We start from the raw sequence: 25612 nt of genomic DNA on the forward strand, positions 1-25612 counted from the left end.
TGATTTGCATATTCCCTCCTTATTGGCTGTGGGCACTGCCATCTTTGTTGTGAAGTGATGGTCAATTTGCATATTCCATCCTTATTACATAGGAAATATCAGACATTTTATATATATATAATGTCTAATATATATGTGCTTAGTCCTGGGCAAGATAGATGCTTTTCATCAACCATCTCATTTGAGCCCAAACACAATCCTCAGACCAGATGGTGGTGGCACCCCATTTTACAGGTGAGGAAACAGACCCAGACAGGCTATGTAATTTCTTAACGTACAGCCTGTAAAGAGGTTGGGTTAGAATCTAGATTTTTTCTGGTCCGAAAGCTCTTGACCTTTATAAGCATTACCAGATGTCATGTAATTTAATTCAGATCCAGGGACCTCTGGGAATGAGGTACACCACTTCATCTTTTTTACATGCTGAAAAAAATTCAGCAACTGAATTTTTGGTGCAAAATTACTAATGTGATGATTGGTGGGAAATTATGAGCCAAGGAAGCTATTCGTTCTAGGTAATAGGCTCCTTTATTAATTCTAAATTAATCAGTAGGCAATTTCCCATCTAGGATTTTCAGTTCACAAATGTAACATAAAAAAGTGTCGCTGTATTAACTGCAGAAATATGCTTCCTTCAGTATAGACCTGCTACTAAGGAACTTAGTGGTAAGACAGTTCTCAAATTTAACTTCCCTCCTGCCATATGTTTTTTTAATTGTTGACACTATTACAGATGTCTTTCATTTCCTCCCCCCCTTTTAATTCATTCCTCCACGCAGTCATTTTGTGCCCCTAAGCCCAGTTAATACTGAACACACCTTCTATATTATGACCACAGCTTTGTTGAATCTCAGTTTCATTGCTGTTTGAATGTCAGTCAGTGTAGCCCAGGTTCAAGTTCTATGGCCCTTCAACTCTAGCCTGGAGTCATCAGCACCAGCCCTCAGAGGAAGACATCTCACGGATCCCGGCACCACATGTTCCGAAAGACAAGAGCGTTGTTTCCTAACGTCACGGGCTGGCGGCGGGCTGTCAATTCCAATATGTGGATGCAGGCAAGCACTTCCAAAAGGGGATTTGCTCCCAAGACTGCAGTTCCCTGAACACTCCCTTACATGCCAGTCAAGGCTGCTCAGATGTGGGAAGAGAAAGATCTGTTGCATTTGGTTACTCTTTGTTGCCCCACACAGCTTTACAAAAAGTTGATTAATTGTAAAGCTGAAAGCCTTGAACAGATTTCATTAAGTGCTGCCTGGAGATGGCTGTCAGCAGCCGGGAGGCGAAGGACGAAGAGTGTGCATGGCCTGAAGCCCGCAGCTGCGGCTTCCAACTCTTCCTGTCAGGCTGGCTTCACCAGGGCCGCCAGCCCTGACCTGTCTAAATCTTTGCCTGGAAGCTGTCCCTTCGGAACACACACACTGTGTAAACTGCTGTGCAGAAGTGGCTTTCATGGCCTGGAAACAGATTTACTCCTGTTGGGACCAAGGGCAGTTCATGTGGACACCCATCCACGTCCATCAGCGCAGCGCCATCCGTAATGCGAGTCCCAGCTCCCTGGACCGTTCAAGTGGACAGCCTTAGAATAAGTGGGGCTCCCTCTGTCCTCGAGGAAAAGGAAAGAGCAACCCCTAAAACTGGGGTCTGACTGTGTACATTGGAAAACAAAGCCTTAGGAAGAAGTCACCTTTTAGTACCAGTAAATTCTCATAGCCAGTGACCTCTTTATTATTATACTTCTGTAAAAGCAAAAATATTCTTAAGCCCTGGCTGGTTTTGCCCAGTGGATAGAGCGTCGGCCTGCGGACTAAAGGGTCCCAGGTTCGATTCTGGTCAAGGGCACATGCCCGGGTTACAGGTTCAATCCCCAGTGGGGGGCATGCAGGAGGCAGCCAGTCAGTGATTCTCTCTCATCATTGATGTTTCTATCTCTCCCTCTTCCTCCCTCTCTGAAATCAATAAAAGTATATAAAAAAATTGCCTTTAAGAGAGAACCTCTTATTTCCTCTTTATTGCATGGTGCATAGCTATTGAAGGCAAATTAGCAATACAGAAAAGCAAGAAGAAAAATGTTTGAATCACTGAAATCCCATCAGCCCTGTCATTCCCCCACTTACAGAGAATTTTTTTTATTTTTCCAAAAAAATGAAATAATAGATGGCGTGTTTGGTAACCTGCTCTTTTGCTTAGTATTAAATCACAACTGTATTTCAATATCTATAAATACAGGCCTGCAATATTACATGCAATGGCTGTATGGCATTTCATTTTATGGGTGTGCCATATTCGTGTTTTTCATGTGCACACATGCAGTAGAGACCCTCAGGGGCAAATGATTGAGGTCATCCTACTCCACAGTTCTGGCACATCGACCTTGGCTTATACCAAGGTTCATTTAATTGATCCCTACACTCCCTCCCATCTCCTCCTCCCACTCCATAGGCCACCATGCTACATGGGTGATCTTTCTGTGTTCTTACAAAATAGGTGTTATTTTGTGTGCATGTACTTTAATTTATAGAACTATTTATGTTAACATGCCATTTTGGGTTTGTTTTTCCATCAAGCCCTGCATGTTGGTTTGCAAACTGGCCCCCGTACTCGGAGGCCAAGGAGAGACCGAAGGACGAGGCAGACCACTCCAGCCTGGTAGGTAGCAGTTTTAATAAGCAAGAGAATGTACAAACAAGTCTGGTCTTGGGTGGCCACACAAGAGTAGATCTTCTCACCCGCCTGCCAGAATGTTAAAAGTTTATATAGAGGCCTTAATTGGGTTCAGTCATACATAGTGCCTAGATGGTCTCAACAACACCTTCCTTTCTCAGGCTGTGTCCTTGAACATGGCTCCCACTGTGGGACCACTGGGCAGAGTATACATTCTAAGGACAGGGGAGGGGGTGAGGCTCCTCCAGTTGTCAGGGTACAGCTTGTGGGTCAACTGGCGGTCACATCCCCTCAATGACTTCCCCCAACACTGTGTGTTTAAGATTCCATTACGCTGCTATAGCCATACTGAACCCATTGCTACTAACTACTCTTACACCCCATGGAGGGTGTCTTCCACATTCTACCTGTCCATTTTCCTAGTGATGAACACTCAAGTTGGAATTCCCCTCGCCATAAATAGTGCTGCACTGAATAGCATACTGTAAATGTGAAACTTTCTTGGGTATATGCCCTCAACAGAATTTGTGGATCATGAATTTAATTTGACTAATTATTGCTACGTGGTCTTAGTGGCTGCTCCAGTCTGTACCCAGAAGCAGTGCATGCAGTTCCTATACCCCCCACCACCCCTGCACTATTCCCCAGCTTTCTCTTTTTGCCAGGATAATAGATACAAAACTTTATCTCATTTTAACTTATATTTCCCTATTTTCTAGTAGAATCAACATGTTTATAATGTTATCCCACCTAAGAACATGGAATGTCTCCCCATTTGTTCAGAGTATCCCCTATTTATCTAACCATTGATCTATTGTTGGATATCAGGTTGTTCCCAAGGACAAGAGAAAGAGGAAAAGGGAGACCCAAGCTGCTTAGAAAGCCCATGACCAACATGAAGGGGAAAGGAAAAGACGGATGGATGCTCCAGCAGCCCCTGCCCTCTGCTCACCTTTGTAGGATGTCTTGAACAGTCAAGTACTTAAGGAATATTACCTAGAGAACGGGGGAGTCACAGGAGGATATTCAATGAAGTTCACTATGTAATCGCAAATGGGAAATGATGGCTTTTGAAAATAATCTGTACATGAGCTCTTCCCTTTTTCAAGACCCGCAGTATTTAATATATTATTTACAGTTGTGATGAGCTGGGCCGAAGGGGGAAGTGTGTGTGGCAGAGCGGGCCAGTTCAGGAGCAGAGCCTGTGGCCTGGCAGTGAGGCCAGGAGATGAGCAAACTACCGGCCCAGCAGGTCTCACCTTTGGGTTCCAAGGCTCCTCAGTCCTCTTGCCCCTTTTGTCAGGACATTTCCTCTTAGAGAATGTGGGTCTTCTTCAGCTCTTTTGGCTCAGGTAAGCCTAACACATGCTTCTGCTTTTTTTTGGATCAAATTCAGATTAGGGAAAGATATTACATGAAATCATTAGGCTGAGAGTCCCAGGCCAACCCCAGTCTAACGGAATCCCAAAATCTAGGGTGGGGCACGGGAATCTGTTTTGTAAAGGACCGGCCAGGTGATTCTGGTGATAAATCATTATCTGGGAGCCCCACTGTTTGGTCCATTCCCCTGCAGCCTTCCCAGTGATGGCGAACCTATGACACGCGTGTCAGAGGTGACACACGAACTCATTTTTGGGGGTTGATTTTTCTTTGTTAAATGGCATTTAAATATATAAAATAAATATCAAAAATATACATCTTTGTTTTACTATGGTTGCAAATATCAAAAAATTTCTATATGTGACACGGCACCAGAGTTAAGTTAGGGTTTTTCAAAATGCTGACACGCCGAGCTCAAAAGGGTCGCCATCGCTGAGTTAGACAGTCTAACTCTGAACTCATCAGGCACTTGTTTCCAGTCGACATCCAGCACCCCCAGCCATGTCTCGCTTAGAACTAATCACATCTTCTCTTGATGTAATTCAAGTTAATATTCCCTTCAGCATTCAGAGCAGATAGAAAACAGCATCAGCTACCCCTCCTGCATCATATACTAATATATATAAAACATTAAAAAGCCATTTCTGACATACTTTTGTAAACTTGAAAATTGGAAACAGCACTTATGGGAGAATTGAATCAGAAGGAATGATGCGACCATTTCCTGTGTTGAAGTTTCACAGGTCATGCCTGTGTTGGGTCGGCACTGTGTCCAGGTAGCAGCGATGGCTGCCAGCTTGGCAGGGGGAAAATTTGTGCCCAGATTGTGGGAGTCGCAGCCCACGCAGGGTCCTCTGTGGTGGAGGCCAGTCAGTTTTTATGGACTTCAATGCTATTTGCTTCAGCACACTTTGAAATGCAGGGTCAGCTCACTGAGCTACAACACGCAATAATAACACATTTTTATAGGACTGCCTTGTCAGAGCAGCAACAACACGCGATACATAAAACCAATAAACACGCCGTGTCTACAGATTCTATCCAGTAACCAGGATAAAGCAATAAAACTGACAGCAGCCATCAAAAAGCTCCCTTCCTGACTTTGTCAGGTGAATTTACTGTTGCTTAAAACAGAGTGTCACGGAGCCTCAGATCAGTGTGCAGTGGTGGAGCAGCAAGTTACACCACATGGAGGGGCGAGGGCCTGGTGAATGCAAGCAAGATGGGCAGGTGTGTTTGCTAGGGCTTGGGACCCTCTAGTCCAGTGGTTCTCAACCTTCCTAATGCCGCGACCCTTTAATACAGTTCCTCATGGTGTGGTGACCCCCAATTTCATTGTTACAAGTTGAACATAATTAAAGTATAGTGATTAATCACAAAAACAATATGTAATTATATATGTGTTTCCTGATGGTCTTAGGCGACCCCTGTGAAAGGGTCGTTCGACCCCCAAAGGGGTCGCGACCCACAGGTTGAGAACCGCTGCTCTAAGCTTTAAGGTGATGCAATTCACATTAGGGATAGTCTAAGGATGCTTTGGTTTTCCCAAGTTACACATTACATATCATGTGTGATGGTGGGCTATGGGGTGGCAGGTTAGCCAAGAGTATTTCCTGGCTGCTGCTTATAGCCTTGAGGCAGGAAAGAGCTTACATTTGCTGGAGTACACAGGGGACGCAGTGGGTTGGTGCAACCTTAGCCTGGATTCCTAGCGTGTGGACTTCTGTACTGTCTGATGGAAAGAAAGGGAATAACAAAGTAAGGAAGCACAGCGGGAGAGAAGGAGAAAAGGAAGGAAGGAGGGGAAGTGACATCAAGGAAAGAAAAACAAAGAAAAGAGAGGGAGGGAGGGAGCTGCCAGTGAGCATACCGTTTGCGTCTTCATGGTCACCACCAGAAATATTTCCCAGTTTCCAGAGCTCCTCATCTTACAAACAAATGAACATAACACAACGAAACAGCTATGAGTTGTACCGCATTCCTGCCTAGATACGCCAAGGTGAATGGCTCCTGCAGGAGAGTGGCAGCCGGGTGTTGTGCCTATCAGGAGGCTGTCTCCCACTTTGGAGAGTGAGAGGCCTGACCTTTCTAAACCAGTGCTGCCCCAGGGCCCAGAAGAAGAGACCTTCCCTCCCTGTGGCAGCAGCTGGGCAGCTGCCTAGAGGAGCCCCTGCTCTGCACACCTAGAGCCTGGCAGAGGCAGCCACGCCCACTTCCACATTAGGTCCCTCTGAGCCCGAAACTCAAGGACAACCTGCTTCAGGGGCTGCCAGACTTCAGACCCCTACCAACCTGGATGTGGCTCTGAGTGGCCCTCTCAGAAGGATGCCCCGCCATCCTAGGCCCCTGAAGAAATAAAGACGGCTCAGGCGTGTGTCTCAATGTCCTGATATCTTCAGGCACATTCTCCTTTGACACCCGTCCTTAAATAATTGCCTCTCAAATGCTTCCTGGGGAAGCTGAGGAAACCTCCCCTCTCAGACACCTGTTCTCCCAAATGCTGATATTCAAGATCATTAAAGCAGTTAATTGTGTGATGATTCATTTCATTGGCAGAGTATGCTGTGCTTGCCCACCCTCCTGGCACCTCCCCAGGCACCTGGGGCTCAGAGGGTTTGGTACCCATTTGTCTCTGCACCTGTCTTGGCTTTGATGGAGAGATGCCTTTGAACTCAGGAGTTAATGGAAGTTAGCTAAAGATGGAGGAACACGATGGGAGATCTTGAACACTTCTCTCTGCTTCCAGGATGTAAGGGGAAGGAGATGCACACTTTGGAGTAATACTGAGAGAGTGTGCCAGCTAGGCCCTCAGGAAACTGCAGCCTGGAGTTCCAAGGGAATCCCACTTCTCACCAATCCTCAGGCAGGAGTGGGGAGGTGAGTGAGGCACCCACCTTGTGCACAAAATTTAAGGGGGGCACCAAAAACTCAGTAATGAGGATAAATAATGTTTTAATGCAACATTAAAAAAATAAAAACTAATGCAAAGTATCCACAGTGAACAAAATATCGACATTTGAAACAAAGGCAAGACTGGTATTACTAATTTTTCCCTTTTCTTTTCATGGTTCATCATGGCACTGTTAGGATCCTGTCTTTGTTTAGGTTTTTTTTTTTAATTTTTATTTCTTGATTTTTTTTAGAGAGAGGGAGGGAGAGAGACATTGATTCATTATTCCACTTATTTATGTATTCATTGGTTGATTCTTTTTCTTCTTTTTTTATATTTTATTTATTTTTGCAGAGAAGAAGGGCGAGGGATAGAGAGTTAGAAACATCGATGAGAGAGAAACATCAATCAGCTGCCTCCTGCACAACCCCTACTGGGGATGTGCCTGCAACCAAGGTACATGCCCTTGACCGGACTTGAACCTGGGACCCTTCAGTCTGCAGGCAGATGCTCTATCCACTAAACCAAACTGGTTAGGGCTGGTTGATTCTTTTGTGTGCCCTGACTGGGGACTGAACCTGCAACTTGGCACATCGGGACGAAGCTCTAACCAACTGAGTTACCCGGCCAGGGCTTGTTTAAAATTTTAATGTTTTACCATCAATTATTTTTGCATTAACTTAAAGTTTTTAAAGTATTGTACTAATTTTTTTTGTCTTGATCACTGAGTTTTTTGGTTCTCCCTTATTTTTTTTTCCTTTATTAGATGTCTCTATTTTTGCCCCTTTGCCTGTTCCACCCAGCCCCTAGCCCCCTTCCCTCTGGCTGTCACTACACTGTTGTCTGTGCCTGTGGGTTATGCATATATGTTGTTTGGCTAATCCCTTCACCTTCCTTCATCTAGTCCTCCTCTCCCTGTCCCCTCTGACAGCATCAGTCTGTTCCACGTATCCATGACTCTGTTTTTATTTTGTTCATCAGTTTATTTTATTCATTAGATTGCACAAATGAGCGAGATCATATGGTACTTGTCTTTCTCTGACTGGCTTATTTCACTTAGCATAATAATCCCTAGGTCCATCCAGGCTGTTGCAAAAGGTAAGAGATCCTTCTTTTTTTACAGCCATGTGGTATTCCAGGGTATAAATGTTCTACAGCATTTTATCAGCTCATCTACTGATGGGCAGTTGGGCTGTTTCCAGATCGTGGCTATTCATGGTAAATAACTTGGTCCTCCCTTAAATTTTGCACCCAAGGCAAAGGCCTCACTCACCTTACCCTAGCTCCTGCCTTGTGTCCCTAACCAGGAACCAGAGGGAAAACTTGGCCTCCTCTCTAGTACAAAATACCCCCTAAGACTACTGAGGCTTTTCAGTGAAGATTTGTGACTTCACTTCACCATTCCCTTGTCTTTCCTGCTGTTTCTGGGCATGTACAAGTGAAAAGAAGTTAGTTCCCAAGTTTCTACTCTGTTATTGTGTCTCACTACTATGCCCTTAGCCTAAGGGCCAAACGATTCAGATTAGATATCAATCAAATTTTCCTCTGATATCCAATCAGAATTTCATAACTATAAGTTACCATTGCAAGCCTACAACTGGTTATAGAACTTAATCAAGGTCCTGTAAATGCAGCACCGGAGTACAAGGGCTACCCTGTCCATCCATGCAGACTTCAGAGAGCGAGCCCTGAAGGAGGGTGACTCTTTGGGCCTTGGGGAGGCCCAGGTCATCACTCTGCACCTTCCATGTCCTCTTTCTCTATCGTATTCAGTGGTCCTGTCCCCTCTGTGTCGCTGGTACTATCTTTACTGACACCCCAGCCTCAACAGAAACTACTCACTGAGCCAGCTTATTGTGCTCTTGACAGACAGCTGGCATACGGAGCTGCTTTCTCCCACTGGTCTTCATTGTAAATGTGTTATCTCAATTGCTGTCCCAGGTGAATCGGCATTTGAGAGCTGGCCTGGAAGGCAAACCACCATTTATCTCACGATTCCTGTGGGAAAGACTCTTTGAAGGACCGGCCTCCACATGAGAAGCGTACTTGCACCACAGCCCACCTGGGAGTTGGGCTCTGTAACCAAACAGTGAGGCACCTGGTTGGCTGCAGGGGCTTGCTTGCAGGTGAGCTGGCCAACGTAGCAAAAACCCTAAACCCTGGGGAAGGGAGGAGCCGGGGGAGGATGTCATTTTTTTTTTTCTGTAGCTATTTGCATCCTAGTGGCATTTGTAGAGACTGCAGACACCTAAGGATTAGGGAGATTAATGGAGTCCATTTGATGGTAAGGTTCAGTTCTCAGCCTCTTCTTCTAAATTCATTGTTTCCTCTTTTTCATTTAAAATGAACATTAAGACTTTATCCACAACAAGTTCCCCAAACAGCTACATTACTGGGAACTCAGACCCAAGCACAGTGCCCCAACGGTGCAAGAGAGAGTTGGGAGCTGGGGTCCTCAGAGCTGCCAGGTTGTGGGCGTTGGTGGTCTCCCTTTAGGGTCAAGGTGGGAGGTGCTCCGAAGGGTGTTCAGGAGTGGGAGGGAGGTGCCCCCCTTGTGGGTGACTGCCTGGGCCTTGCCCTGCCACAGGTCCTCCCTCTACTTCCACCCACTTCCATGTGAGGAGATGGCTGGGTGTTTCTCACAGCTGCATCTGTCCCTCATTTACTTTCCAGGGGGAGTGACATTAGTCACTCAGAAAAAACACAGAAAATCCCTGCCCAGCGCCAGGGACCAATCTGTCAAATCTGGTCCCTAACAGACAACAGTCTCTCTATTTGGGGCAATTCGGCCAAACACATTTATTTGCCATCTCTAGACATCTTCAGCACTAAATGTGCTGGTATTTCCACCTAAGGAGGAATTTAATTGCAAAAATGAGCAGGATGGTGAACAAGAATAAAAATACCACGAGAAAAAAAATGCCCACGGCCGTAATCCCACAGGACAGTTCGACCTCAGACAGCTTGACTCCCCTTAAAGATGGGGGGTTCGCACACACTGTCTCCTCCACGTCCTCGAGTTTGTGCAGGTTTTCTCTGTACCAGGTTATGAAACGAACATTTGAGCAAGTGCAGTACAGAGGGTTGTGACTTAACTTAATGGTGCTCTGCTGGGACAAGATGGGGAGGAGACGGGGTGGGATGATTTGAATGCTGTTGGTGGCCAGGTTGAGGTAGAGCCCCTTCAGGTGGCCAAGAGCATCGATGCTGTTTTCTGTCAGGCTGTTGTGGCTTAAGTCTATGTGAGTCACATTCCCAAGGCTGTGGAAGGCCTGCTGTTCTATAGAGAGGAGCTCACAGGAGGATAAAATCAGCACCTCCAAGCCGGCTACTGTCTGAAGAAGGTTGGTCTTGGAGAGTCTCCCATCTTGAAATCTATTTCCCTGTAAATTCAGGTGCCGGAGACCCTCCAGGCCTTCCAGCAGGTGCTGATTGCTGGCGTCGAGGAGGCAGTGGGAGAGATTCAGGACCTGCAGGAGAGGGAGGTTTTGGAAAGGACTTTGTGACGCCATAACAGTCAGGTGAGTAAATGCCAAATCCAGGACTTCCAGCTTAGGACTCTCTTGGAATGCCTGACGCCGGAGACCAATGGACACAGCGTAGCTCAGGTTTAGGTACTGCAAGTGGTGCAGGCTTTTGAGCGGCAGATTGCAGCAGTCAGAAGCCTTTATGCCATTGTGGCTTAAATCAAGTCTCTGGAGATTTGCTAGTTTTTCCAAACACCCAGCACCGAGGTCAAGTACCCCCAGGTTGCCTTTGATAGAGAGGTCTGTGAGGGCTGGGAAACTGGCAGCATTGATTTGACACAATTGCTCAAAATGATTTGCATTGAGAACTAATTTCCTGAGCGAGTTCATACCCTGAATCCCAGAGGGTAACTCTCTCAAGTGAGTTGCCGTCAGGTCCAATTCCCGGAGGGGCGTGAAGCACTGAAATGTGGTAGCTGACAAGTCAGAGAAACGGTACTTGCGCAGGCTGATGCTCTCCACAGACATTTCACAGAGTCCCTCGAGCATGGCTGGAGTCAGGTCCTGGCTCTCAGTGTCCTCATATGTCCCCAGCCAGAGAGACCGAGTAGTAGAGTTCTGTAGACCTTTCAGTATGACAGACACGTCAAGCGTCCCTCCGAATCGCAGACTTTGGAAGACTTTTGCATGGAAAGCCCCAGGCTCCATGCCTTTAATGTCATTGCTATCAAGGTTGAGGCTGAGGTTGGTGGCCCCCAGAGTGTTCAGGTCTTCACGAGAGAGGAAGTGGAGAGCATTATTCTGAAAATCCAGAACCTTCAGATTCTGTGTTGGGAAGTTTCCTGGGAACTTCATGGAGGAAATATGGTTGCTTCCAAGATACAAACTTTCCAAGTTTTCCAGATTGTGCACTGGGATAAACTCGAGATTGGATATTCCCGTTTGGATTAAGAAAAGGTGCTTCAACGCCCTGGGCCCGAGGAGGGATGTCTCGGCCATGAATATCAGGGGATTTCCAGTCAGCACAAGGGTGTCCAATTGGTGATGGCTTTGAAAAGTGTCTTCATGTATCCAATTGATCTGGCACCTTGTAAAGGTAATAGTATTTAACAATAACTAATTAGAAAAAAGCAGAAGACATTCTGTCACCATGAGCTACATTTAAAAAGTCATGGTTTGTGTATAGTAAAAACAGTATACATTGTCATTCAAAGTAAAACATGAAAAACATTCTTCAGTAGCTACAGGTGGCCTCTTGAATTAATGACTAGCCTCAATTCTAAACACACTAATTTAGATTCCCCCCCCCCCCCCTTAAATATCTTGCCCCTTTAGGTTAAACTGTAAGAAGTTTGTGTTTGGAACCTAGAGAACAATTAGTGGTTTGCTTGTTGGAAAAAAAATCAAACTATTATTTACTATTTTAAGTAATAGAAAATGTTACATATAAAGCATAATATATATGATATATATGTATGTGTGTGTGTGCACGTGTGTGTTATATAGGATGCATAGTGATGATATTTACATAGGAATCTGTATCATCCTGGTTAAGTTACAACTTTTTGCAACCTCTGATTTTTTAATCTATAAAGTATAGAAATAGTGATTACTTTGTAGAATGGTTGTGAGTGCATTTCTACTCCATAGATATATGCAACACTAGATCTGAAAAGACACCCCAACTGGTACTGAACCTAATGATATTGGACAGTACACACACATATACAACACACCTACCCTCAAGGTCAAGGGGAATTCCTTAGAAATGAATTGTGGAAAGGAAGCCTGAATCCATAGCAGCAAGTGAGCCCTAGAGCTAGCTTTGCCACATCTGCCAATATCTGTAAGTTCCTAGTAGCCTAGAGCCTGGCTTTTAATGAGCCACATGTGTCAGTGGCAGAAGACAAAGCTTGGGGATAGGCTAGGAGGTCCTCTCAAAAACCTGCTCATTACCATGACCCTCAAAAGGGATCCATCAGTGGGTGACCTTAAAAAAGAAGCTCACAGAGGGAGACCTCGGGATATGTGTTTGTCTTGGCCTTGGCTCTGAATGGAATAAGGACAACAATAACAAGGAAAGACTCTCCTCTGAGATCCCCTAACCATAAGCTTCTACTCAGGAGGACTGCGGCATGGTTTATGCCACCTCTGTAGACCTCCCCAAAGAAACCCAAGTGGAAAATTGGGTTTGAAAGTTTGAAGTTGTTCCAGGATGGCAGTAACTTCAGGTAACTGGCAGAAGGAAATAGAAAACTTTTCCAGATCGGTGTACTTACATTTTGATAAAGAAAACTTTCAACTTTACATAAAAGAAAAGAGAAAAATACAATAAACCTTCATACATCTATCACACAGATGCAGTAATTCTCAAGATTTTGCCACATATGCTCTCTGCTTCATCTAGTCCCAACTCTATCTCCTGAATTGTTTTAAAGCAAATTTTAGCTATCCCATACATATTTGAGTAGGCATCTGCAAAAAACATTGAGGCTTATTTTTCAATAGCCAAAATGCCATTGTCACATATAGAAATATTAACAATTCATTGGTATTATTTAATTCCAGGAAAGCATTTTAAACAAAGATTTACACGTATTTCCAAAAGATGAATGAGCTCAAAATAAAAATTCAATAAACACATAAGGGAAACACATTAGCCAAAGTCAGCAAAAAATAATAATAATTTAAAAATCTATGGAATTAGGTTAAAAAAGCTGATATAAGAATTATCATGTATTTGATAATATATATGATATATAAAGACTATAGAAAATGCATTATATAGTATCAGAACATATGATAAATATATTTATATCAAACAAGTTTCACATATTTAAAGAAAATAGTAAAAATCAACAGTCTGATGAAAGAAAAAATATTAAAACTGATCTGCTATATTTGTAAGCTTTGTTTTCAGTTTTATTATCATTATTCCTTAGAACTTAAGCAGCATGACTGAGCCAGTCTAGTTCGACAATTTCCTTTCTACTCCATTGTTTGTTTGTTTGTTTGTTTAATTACATTGCACCTGCATAAAACTATTTCATGGGAGAGGTACACACACAGGATAAGCTGATGGTCCCTGTGCCCCCAAAGGTCCTGGATGCACTTGGAATGCAAGCTGTGCTTTTCCCTAAGTAAAGCATCAGTGCATGTAGGGAACTCAGATACATACCTGGTTAAATCCAAAAAGATCAGATTTGTGAGTCTGCAGAAAGTTGTGTTCTGAATTGCAGGCAAGAAGTTAAAACTGAATTCCAAAAATTCTGTTGTGTTTGGTAGAGTGTCAGGAATCTCTCTGAGACCTAAATTTTCACAGTTGTATATTTTGTTGGCTTCTTTCTGATGAGATAAACAATGTAAATTAATATCAGACTTCATAATTTGATTGCAAATTTATGAATGTGGTATTTTTTTGAGCATCAATCCCACTTCTAGGAGTCTTTACCAAGTATATATTACATGCATAAGATGATTCATTTAAGCATTTTTTATATTAGAAGATTGACAATACCCAGCTTATCCATCACTATGGGGTTAATTGAACAAAACATGGTACAGTCACAAAAGGGAACCTTCAGCAGCTGAAAATGAAATGACTGAGATTTCCACACACTGATAGGGTGTGATATCCAGGTATATTGTGTGGTGAAAAAAGCAAGGTGTCAAATGTACATATGTAGTATAGATGGTAAATGGGATGTAGTATGTAATGTATTGTATACTATCTTTTCTGTAAGATATGTATGTATGTATTTTATTATATTTGCAGAAAGAAAACATGGGGGAAAAACTCAAAACTGGCTGTCTTGAAGGGGAGAGATGAACCAGGTAGAGGAGCAAGAATGGAAGCAAGACTTCTTTGAATATACTTTGTTTCATAGGTTTCATTTTGGATGCCTAAAAATGTTTTAAATCACTCTAGATTAGCATCAGCAAAATTAGACAACCAGACATCCACACTTTCTGATGTGATGTAAGGACACAGTACCACCTATGAGGTATTCTCGCCCCCCTCTCCCCCAGTTAAAGCTTGAACCCAACCATGACTTTAGGCTTAACTTCCATAAGTGATGTGGGGGATTTAAGTTCAATAGCACCACAAGGTAGCAATTACCCAAATGCAGGACATTCTGTAGAACAACTGACTTTGCTTTATGGGATGTGAATGCAGTGGGCAGAAATGGAGAGGGGAGGGCGTGGGAGGAGACAGAAAACTGTTCTTGTAAAAAAAGAGACATAAGTAAAAGCTATTTAAGAGACATAACCAACAAATAATAGAGTAGCCCTTGTTTAGATCCTGGTCCAAATAATGCACTTAGGAAAAGACTTTTATAGAGTATCGAGGAACTTTGAATGTAGACAGGATATTAGAACTACTAAAGAATTATAAATGTTGTTAATGATAAGAGAAACGTTCTTAATTTTTGAGATGCATTTTGAAGTATTTAGGGATAAAATGATATAATGTTTGAGATTTGCTTTCAAATACTCTGTCAAAAGGGGAGGAGAGGAATAGGTAGATGAGATCAGCAGGTAAAATGTTGATGGTTGTTGAATGTTGAGTGATACATACATAGAGATCCCTTGTAAGTAACTAGTTATGTATATGTGGTTAGAAATTTTCTAGCCCTAGCCACTTTGGCTCAGTGGATAGAGCATCGGCTGGAGGATCCCTGGTTCAATTCTGGTCAAGGGCACATACCTTGGTTGCAGGCTCCTCCCCGTCCAGGACCCTGGTCAGGGCTCATGCAGGAGGCAACCAATCCATGTGTTTCTCTCACATCAATGTTTCTCTCTGTCTTTCCCTCTCTCTTCCACACTCTCTAAAAATCAATGGAAAAATATCCTCAGGTGAGGATTTAAAAAAAGTGAAAAAAAAAATAAATTTTCTAAATATAACGTGTAAACGAGCTAGCAATGTGGCACAGACTTTAGGTCATGGGGCTGTGCAGCCTTGGAGTGTGAATTTATTTTGGATCTCAGGAGCCACAGACGGCTGTTTTTTGGGGTACAGCCCTGCACATAAGTCCAGAGCACTGCCTGATCCTGCGTCCCAAGTGAGTCAAGTATTCAGAAATCTGCCATTAACTGCTTGTTAGGTTCCCCAACTCAAGTTATAAATCTTGGACCAACTGGGTAAAAATGGGAAGGGGTTGGTTAGACGTCTATAGAATTACAGGGTCATGGTTTATTTGAATGATGCCTTAGGATAAAGCATAGTGGGCAGGTATAAAGACCTGATGGTGTCTATTATGAAATAATCTCCAAGGAAAATGCACTTGGGGGCCATTTTTCAGATCTTCTACGGCATCATGTGGTTTCACCCAACCTTCCAGACCCTGCCTTTCCCCCCGACCATCCCGTGGTCTCACTAGAGGCCCCTCGGAGACCGCCCTAGTCTGGGGAAGACCTGCCCATCAAACTGGAGACCAGCACCTTTCCTTACTGTGAGTAGCACACAGCCCTGCGTAGCTGGAAGCAGAAGAGTCCCCACATTCTCTTTGCTCTGAAGCGTGATGTTTTTTTTTATTATTATTTATTGCTTAAAGTATTACAAAGGGTATTACATATGTGTCCATTTTATCCCCCCGCCCTAGACAGTCCCCTAGCCTCCCCTATCCCCCCATGTCTTATGTCCACTGGTTATGCTTATATGCATGCATACAAGTCCTTTAGTTGATCTCTTACCCCTCTCCCTCCTGCCCCCCAACCCTCCCCGGCCTTCCTGCTGCAGTTTGACAATCTGTTTGAGGCAGCTCTGCCTCTGTATCTATTATTGTTCAAAAGTTTATAATGGTCTCTATTATCCATGAATGAGTGAGATCATGTAGTATTTTTCCTTCATTGACTGGCTTATTTCACTTAGCATAATGCTCTCCAGCCTAAGTGCCCATCAGTAGATGAATGGATTAGAAAACTGTGGTACATCTACACGATGGAATACTACGCTGCTATAAAAACGAAGGAACTCTTACCATTTGCAACGTCATGGATGGAACTGGAGAGCATTATGCTAAGTGAAGTGTGATGTTTTAGAGATGCCGCCACTTTAATTGCTTTTTGCTTTCTTGCTCCAGCCTCTGCTTGTGGTGTACATTTTGTAGTTGCAGTTAGCATGGTCACCTACTAGAAACCACCATGTCTTCCATATTGTGACAACATTATGAAGGTCACAGATGAACATGCTGTATTCGTATTTCTTTGTAATTCATTTTTCGTTTTATAGGCCCAAAGCCCTCCAGGCACTGCCACAAATCCCCCTAATGTCCTTGAAATGCATTCTTTGCGTTGATAACTTATATTTAGCTGACTAGTTATACATATGGGGAAAAGCACATGTTGCTAGACTCCTCTTTGGTGCCCATGAACATGGATGACTCAGAGAGGAGATGGATATGCAGCTTTTGCCCCAATAGCTGTTAAGATTCGATTAGCTTTGGGGGGGCATTTTTCTTTCCTGGTCTCCATTGGCCTAGCTGATGCCACATACACGTGGAGAAAGGGGCCTTTCCTCAATTCGTGCTGCTCTATTCTGGCCCCACAGCCAAGGCTCCACTCTGGCAATTTTCTCCTCCTGATTATAAACGTGCCTGCGACACCTGAACTGCTCCTCTTTGGAGCTTTACGAAGCACTTTATTGCATTAAAGCGATTGGAGAAGTTGAGGACTGAGTCGGAGCTCTATGAGCCGGTGGCCTGAGGGAGCTGCTAGCAAAAGGAGAGGCGCGTGGAGGAAGGAGCTCAGTTTGAACCCAGTGAGCGTCCAGGGAGCAGTGAATCTCACACTGTGGAGGCGTATTGGGAAGCCACCAGGAGCCCGGGCCATAACATTCCTCTCTAGTTAGGGAGACACTGCCTTTGATTCCTGGGACAAAGAGGCAAATGGCAAGAACTGTAGCTTATACGAGAATTTAAAAGGCAAACACATTTCAAGAATGCACGGACCTCTCTTTGGCTTTCATGTTCACTCTCCTGTACAGTCAGAATTACCATTGCAGATGTTACAGGTGGTGATGCCCAAACTCCTCCTGCTCTAAGGCAGTATACGCATGCACACACACGCACACTCATTCTTCTTTCTTTTTTTTAATCCTCACCAGAGGATATGTTTTTATTGATTTGAGAGAGAGAGGAAGGAAGAGAGAGAAAGAGTGAGAAACATCAATATGAGAGAGGAACATCGATCAGTTGCCTCCTGTGCATGCCCTGACCGGGGATGGGACCTGCAGCCTAGGTGTGAGTCCTGACTGGGAATTGAGCCCGAAACCCTTTAGTGCCTGGGATGATGCTCCAGCCTACCGAGCCACTTGGCCAGGGCTCATTCTTTTTGTTTTTGAGAGTAATTTGCAGATGCCATGACCCTTTTCCCCTAAATCTTTTAAGGAAAAGGATATTCTTATACAACCACAGTGCCATTACCAAAAATTCATAATATTTAACATTCATGTATATTATTATCAACACAGTTTATAATATTCAAATTATCTTCAAATTTTTCCAATAATCCTAATATTGTCTATTATAGTAATTTTTGCTTTTCCAATTCAGGATCACACATTGCATTTATTTTTCTTGTCTCTTTAGTCTCCTCTAATCTGAGACTACTCTTCAGCCTTTCATTAGCTCTCATGGCATTGATTTTTTTAAGAAAAACGAATACAGGCTCATAGTTTATAGGATGTCCCACATTTAGGGTTTTTTTTTGTTTTTGTTTTTGTTTTTACCTGTCCTCATAATTTGATTCAGGTTATACATTTTGGGCAGAAACACTACATCAGGGAAGTTATGTATTTCTGGCTGTCAGGATTCATATCAAAACTTTTTTTTAATCCTCACCTGAGGATATTTTTCTGATTGCTTTTCAAAGAGAATGGAAGGGAGGGATGGAGAGGGAAAGCAAGAGGGAGAGAGGGAATGGCGGGGGGGGGGGGGAGAGAGAGAGAGAGAGAGAGAGAGAGAGAGAGAGAGAGAGAGAATCATGAAACATCAATGTGAGAGAGAGACATTGACTGGTTGCCTCCTGCACAGGCCCAGACTGGGGGTGGGGAGTGAATCCACAACCCTTCCATGTGCAGGCTGATGCTCTAACCATTGAATAACACCAGCCAGGGCTCATATTAAAACTTTTTGAGAGCGCATTCTGAAAGCAGAGCAGAGGATTTCAGGACGGCAGAATGATAATGCAACAGAGAAGTAAAGGACAGAGTGCGGAGAAGAAATTCAGTGTGGCCACTGTCATTTTGCTCAGGGCCAGGCTGGCTACCAGGGCCACGTGTTCAGTTGCTTTTCCAGACAGATACCCACCACCACTCGGGACATGACCACTTCCTCTAAACCCAGCCTAATTCTCCAGATCTCCATATGAGGTCAGCTTCCAAAGTCGCTTTCTCACCCTTCTGCTTTGGTTGGTTCCACCTCAGATAGCGCCCTTCTGGATGTGAATGCAGTTAGCAGGCCCGTGCAAGGCTACATGGTGTTGAGGACAGCTGCCCCTGTCACCCCCGTTCCACAACATGGGCATCTACTCAGGACCACTGTGCACTGGGGCCTGCACCCACCACTTTGTCTCTGGCTTCAGGTCAGAGCCGTGCCTTGTGCGCCGAGCAGGGCTCCCAAGTGTTGTATCCGTGCTTGCAGTCCCTTTTCCCTGCAGGCATTCATTTGCATTTTTTCAATCAGGATCTTATTTTGCTTCTTTCTGCTGTATCTCCAACTCCCTGCCGGTCCCATTGTATTTTCTCTTCTCACAAGTGTTGAATTCATTTTCTAATTTAGATCCTTTGCGTTTCACTCTAGTGCCAATTCCCACCTTTACGGATGGCTCATCTGTGTACTTGGCACACACAGCAGCTAGGCCTCCCCCCAGCTCCCCCCATGCACAAGTCTGGGAGGCTGAACCCTGGCCCACCCCATTAACCACCCCTTTTTCCAGAGATAGTGATTTGGCTGAGCCAAATCCTAGAGTAACAATTACTCTCTGCAAATAAAAGAAAACATTCCCAAGAGGGCACCTAAAACATTGTTGTCAATCTGAGTCCTCTGAGCAAAGGGCATTCCCATTGTGTGCAGTTCATTTTCTCTTTGTCTGCAGTCAGACTGCCTGGGTTCAAGTCCAAGCTGTGTTCTCTGAGCTTCCTTTCCCTCCAACTGTAAATGGAGGACAATAACCCTCTTTGCAGGCCAACTCAGGATTAATTGAATAATGTATGTCTAGCACTCCCAAGAGGAGTTAGTATTTCACTGGATCATCACAGCAGCATGCCATTGTCTAGAGCAGTGGTTCTCAACCTTCTGGCCCTTTAAATACAGTTCCTCATGTTGTGACCCAACCATAAAATTATTTTTTTTTATCTTTTTTTTTTTAATATATTTTATTGATTTTTTACAGAGAGGAAGGGAGAGAGAGATAGAGAGTCAGAAACATCGATGGGAGAGAAACATCGATCAGCCGCCTCCTGCACATCTCCCACTGGGGATGTGCCCGCAACCCAGGTACATGACCTTGACTGGAATCGAACCTGGGACCTTTCAGTCCGCAGGCCGACGCTCTATCCACTGAGCCAAACCGGTTTCGGCCATAAAATTATATTTGTTGCTACTTCATAACTTTAATGTTGCTACTGTTATGAATCATAACATAAATATCTGATATGCAGGATGATCTTAGGCGACCCCTGTGAAAGGGTTGTTCGACCGCCAAAGGGGTCACGACCCACAGGTTGAGAACCGCTGATCTAGAGCTATTAGGAAGCCTTTGTATCTCTGAACTTGGAGTTCTCCTAAAAAGAAGCTCTACTAAGCACACACCCCTCCTTCTCATACCTAGGATTGAAGGACTGTCTCCTACCATGGTTCTGAATGCACAGAACAGCTAAGATGAGCCCATTTGGAATGAGGAGGTAGGCCCACACTCCCAAGCCTTTAGTCAAGAGCACACCTAAAATGTCACCAGAATCCAAGTCACAGAACACTGAATTCCAGCTACGCCTCACATATTTGTCAGCCTCCAAAGACTTGGTCATGGGTCTAATTTTGTTACTCATGTTACACACACACAGACACACACACACACACACACACAGAAAGAACATATAGTATTTAGCAATGGAAGATTCTACATGGAGTGTTGATAGGTGTTTACTGTATTATTTCTAGAACTTGTCTAAATTTGAAATGTTTTCAAACAAAAAAATTTATTAAAACTTTCACTTTGACTCTTCCCTCACTTCATATGTAAAAAATAATTTCAGATGGATCTTAGATCTAAATGTGAAACCTAGAAATAGAAGTAAATACAAAACAATAAAACTCCTAGAAAAAATCATAGGATAATAATATCTTCATGGCCTTGAGTAGGCAAAAATTTTTTAAACAGGACAGAAAGGCACTGAAAGAACAGCACCAATAATAAATCCAGCTACATTAAAATTAAGGATTTCTGTTCATCACTAGGAACCTGAAACCTATATAGTTTTATTAACCAATGTCACCACAATATATTCAGTTTAAAAAAAAAGAACTCTTGAAAAAGGAGAGTTTGATGAGCTTCCAAATCCCAGAGTAACAATTATTCTCTGCAAACAAGACAAAACATTCCCAAGAGGGCACAGTCCTCCCATACATTCATGCGGGAGGAGGGTGGTGTACCTCAGTTCCATGGGGACAGAAGATCCTGCTGTCCAGACCCTTTTGGACCCAGCTCTATATACCTCTTTATCTGTATCATTTATAATCCTATGCAATAAAGAGCTAATATGCAAATGGTGATCACGCTCTGGTGCCCTTGCGCTGGGGCCGGGGGACCTGAGGCCATGCCCCCTGCCCTGGCACCGGGACTGGGGGACCTGAGGCCTCACCCCCTGCCCAGTGCTGGGCTGGGGGACCTGATGCTGTGCCCCCCGCCCGGTGCCGGGCCAGGGGACCTGAGGCTGACGAGGGTGGGGCTGGCTGGGTCTGGGTCTCGCACAATTTTGAGGCACATGCGGATGGGCGGGGACTTGACTCTGGGTCCCTTGGCGTGCCCTAGACTCTGACAGGAGGGAGATTTTCATATACATTTTACTAATTTTCTTTCATCTTTGACACTTCTATTATAGAGAAAGGGCAAATAGCAATATTAAAATATTTCCTCTAATTAATTCCCTTTTAATGTACACAAATTTTGTGCACCGGGCCACTAGTATATTTTATAATAAGCTGATAAACATAAAAAGAGAGAGATCACTAGGAAATTGGAAAGGCAAGCCACAGAGTGGGAGAAGATATTTGCAATGTGATTAAGGACTTCTAGCCACAGTACATAAAAAACTCTTGCAACTCAATAAAAAAAAAAGACACTCAAAAGAATATGGGCAAAAGACTTGAAAAGGTACTTCACACATATAAGGATATGCAAATGACCAACAAAAGCATGAAAATGGAATCAATTTAATTGTTTGTCAGGAAAATAAAAATTAAATTCCAGTGAAATACCACTACCTATCCAACAGAATGGGTTTTTTAAACAAACATTTGCAAATATTAGTGAGGCTGTGGAAAAAACAGAACTCATAGACATTGCTGATGAATATAAATGTGTCTCAACAATTTGGAAACTGGCAATATCTGCTAAAGTTAAACATGTGTATACCCTATGAAGAAATGCATCCACTCCCTGGAATACACCTAATAAAGATTTGCATATTTGCTTACTAAAGACAGATAAGAATTCCAAAGCAGCAGCATTCGTAATAGCCAAAGTAATTGACAACAATTAAAACTCCATGAAAAGTCAATCTGTGGTGATGGAAGTTAAAGAACTGGACATCCTTGGGTGCGAGTGACTAGGAGGAGGTGGGAAGGGGCTCCGAGGTGCTGAGAAAGTTTTGTTTCTTCATCTGTGTGCTGGTCACACCGATGTATGTGCTGAGTGAAAACTCACTGAACTGTACACTTAGGAGTAGTGAACTTTTCCACATATATGCTTTACTTTAACAGAAAGTTTACTAAACTCAAAACAAAACCTTGTTTTTAAAATAGAGCTTGATGAGCTAATGGTGGTCACATGAACATATATACACAGCATGGTTAGTTATGCTCACGCTGGAGGGGAAGAACTAAAGAGGAAAGGGAAGCAAGGCGGGGGGAGAGGCTAATCGGGATCATTTGCGCTCGAAGAAGGGCCAAACCCTAAGTCAAAGTTTCCTCTCCCACCATTCCCACTTTATCCCATATGCCTGCAGCCTAGAAGTGCCTCACCTTCTCCAGGCCTGACCTAACGCTGCAGCAAGCTCTCCTTTTGCTGCTCAACAACTCTCACCCATCTTTGTATCTCCCAACAACCTCCCCAGTATTCACACAGAGTGAGGGCTCAATACACAGCCTTTGAACCCTGCAGCCAAGAACTCATACATGATAAGGAGGTCCAGGAAAATGTAGATCCAATGTTAATTGTATAGGTAGGTCCCAGGGCATTTAAAACCCAAGTTATTTCAGAGGGAGGGCTGTACAGAGGTCATTGTATTGGAAGGTTTCAATAGAAACTTGGCCAAAAAGGAAAGCTCGCTGCAGCACAGGGCCAGGCCTGGAGATCCTGGGACCCTCAGTATCACTCTTTCCACCTGACTATCTCAGAAGGCCCTGGAGCAGGCAGCAAAGGGACCAGGGTGCTCGCCTTGCCTCTTTCCCTTCCCTCTGCCAGGAAGGGGTCATTTGCAGAAAGGAACTGGCAGCTCTCGGCCTGATGTCCTCACTAGGAAGCTAGACTGGTCTAGTGCTTCCAAAGGCTTCCCAAATCTTCCGGGACTCCCTATGGGCTTCAGAAGGGCTGGTGAGGCTTTGCAGGAACGTGGGGATTTATGAGCTGAATGGGCAGCCTTAAGAGTGGTGGTTAAACACATCTGCTCCCCCATGAGCTGGAATGTAATGGTGATACTATCTTATGTGAGGATGTTGTCAGAGGTGGATGGCCTACCTCCCTGATCACTGAGGAGGTGGTGTCCCCACTCCCATCGTCTTACCATGCTACCTACATGTCTGTGTGAACCTGACCTTCCAACCGGAATGAGGAGGAGGCAGCTGGCAAGGCTTCTGGGGCTGATAAATCTTACTCCCTTCTGCTATGGGATGAATTGTGCACCTCCCTCCCCCAAGCAAATTTGTATGTTGAATCCCAACAAGGTCGCTCAGAATGTGACTTTATTTGGATATAGAATCTTGAAATAGGTAATTAAATTAAGATGAGATCACTAGTATGGGCCCTAATCCAATGTGACTGTTGTCTTTAGAAGAATAAATGTGGAGACAGGCATGTACAGAGGGAAGACTAGGTGAAGACACAGGTAGAAGTCAGCCATCAACAAGCCAAGGAGAGAGATCTTGGAAGAAATCAATCCTGCCAACACCTTGATGTTGGATTATTAGCTTTCAGAACTGTGAGAAAATTAGATTCTTTTGTTTAAGCCTCCCAGTCTATGGTACTTACATGCTACGGCATCCAGAACAGTCATCCACCTTCCCAGCCTTCATTTCCCCTGGGCATTGTGCCTCCTCTCAATCTTAGCGCATCCTGATTCCATCCTAATACCAGACTAACATGGTTGTTCCTTTCTGTCCCAGTCCTGACTGGATTCTTCCTCTTGCCTGGCAGGTATGTACCCTGTTCTCCCTTATCATTCTCCTGCCCATGGCTCCCAACCACCTTTCTGCTTCTCCTACCTCCACTTCTGCTTCTAGCCCCAGCCCTTGTCCGACAGGCCATGTGGTGCTGTGCACTTGCTGGGGTCAGAGGCAGTGAGGCAGCCTGAAACATTTTAGAAGATGGCAGGAGACTGAGGCCTTTCTTGCTCTCTCTCACCACCTCTTCCAAGAATTTCCCACAGGTTGATAAATACTGTGATGGTCCAAAACAGAAGGTGCGATTTGGCTCTGTTCTCCGATGCCACTCTGGTGGGTTAGGAAAGCAGATGGAAGGCGGTCCAACTCGGGGAGCATGCCAGACTCATCCAGAGTGATCCTCATATGCTCTGAAACCTGGCACGGATTAACCCTACTAATCCCCACCCGAGAGCCAGGAAACTGAAGGACTGTTTGGAGTAATGGCCGTGTGCTGGGATGTTGGACAAATAGCTCCTCTGTGCTGGGAACAGGTTCGTAAGTCTTCTCTTTGCACTGGGTCCCTGTCAATATTTTATGTCCCAATTAGGGTTATTTTGGGGGCATTGTTTGCAGAGGAGGAAGACTCTAACCTCTTCCTGCTAAGGATCTGTGAGATCATCCCCTGGCTGAGCTCTTGGCTCCTTCTTCACAATAAAAATAATAATAATAACAAATAAAAAAAATTCTACACCCCTCATTGCCCTTACAAAACAGTGGATATTGGGATGCCAAGGCTCAGATGGGACTGCAGGCTGAATCTCAGAATTTCCAGGCCAATTAATCTGGGTAAAGACAGAAAGTTTGGACTCACCTCCATGCACGTCTGATCCGAGGATGTGGTGGCTTTACAGCTGGCAGAAAACAGCATGGCCACCAGGAGGCAGCTGACAGGGGGTGCCATCACGGGACCGGTGCCACCGCAGCTGAGAAATCAGGCTGTGATGGCCTCGGTAAGCAGCAGCCAGAGAGGTGCTCAGAAGGGTGATCTGCGAACAAGAAATGCTCTGACTGCTCAGCGTTTGGTGGCTCTGTGCTGCAAAAAGGGAAGTCCCTTTACATAGCACCCACCCTCGCCAAAAATAGCTGAGGACCCAGCCCCACTGTGGCCCAGTGCGCTTCCTGGCAGACGCGAATCACTCGTGCAGCCCTCTCGAGCTGGTCACGCCGGCTCTCAGTGGGGTGGTTTCTATGGACTTTAGGCTGCCTTCAAGGGTTTGGCTAACTCCAGTGTCTTTGGGTCCCTTTTCCCCAGAGAGGCTGTGGACACAGGCAGCTGTCCTCTCGAAAGAGGCCACTGGGTTGGTTGCCCTAGGCGAGTGGCCAGGAGAGGTGCTATGGCATGCTGGATGAGTAAGGCACTCTGCAGGCCTGATAGAAGGACCGAGCCCAGGGGTGGTGCTGCTGGAGCTGGGATCTGGAGCAAGAGGGACAGGTCATCCTAGAAAGCGAGTGTAGCACTGCATGGCCACCTCACCAATACCCACCTCTGGTGCGAACAGAGGAGGACAAACCCATCCCTGACCTGGTGACTCAGGCCTGCTGTCGCAGTGGCAGTGGAGTCCCCTTGTGTTCCC

The 25612-nt window shown here is 44.5% G+C and overlaps 1 protein-coding gene across 1 annotated transcript; it reads right to left on the reverse strand.

The window, feature by feature from the left end:
• Window positions 1-9139: 9139 nt before the first annotated feature.
• On the reverse strand, window positions 9140-24939 carry CD180 (CD180 molecule; the record flags this gene model as incomplete). Its single annotated transcript, XM_081090008.1, has 3 exons — window positions 9140-11485; window positions 13577-13743; window positions 24850-24939. The coding sequence occupies 3 exons, from the start codon at window positions 24937-24939 to the stop codon at window positions 9760-9762; spliced, it is 1983 nt and encodes a 660-aa protein (XP_080946134.1). The 3' UTR covers window positions 9140-9759.
• Window positions 24940-25612: the final 673 nt, after the last annotated feature.

This window comes from Myotis nattereri, assembly GCF_964212035.1.
Source record: "Myotis nattereri genome assembly, chromosome: 4".
In the NCBI taxonomy this organism is placed as follows: Eukaryota; Metazoa; Chordata; class Mammalia; order Chiroptera; family Vespertilionidae; genus Myotis; species Myotis nattereri.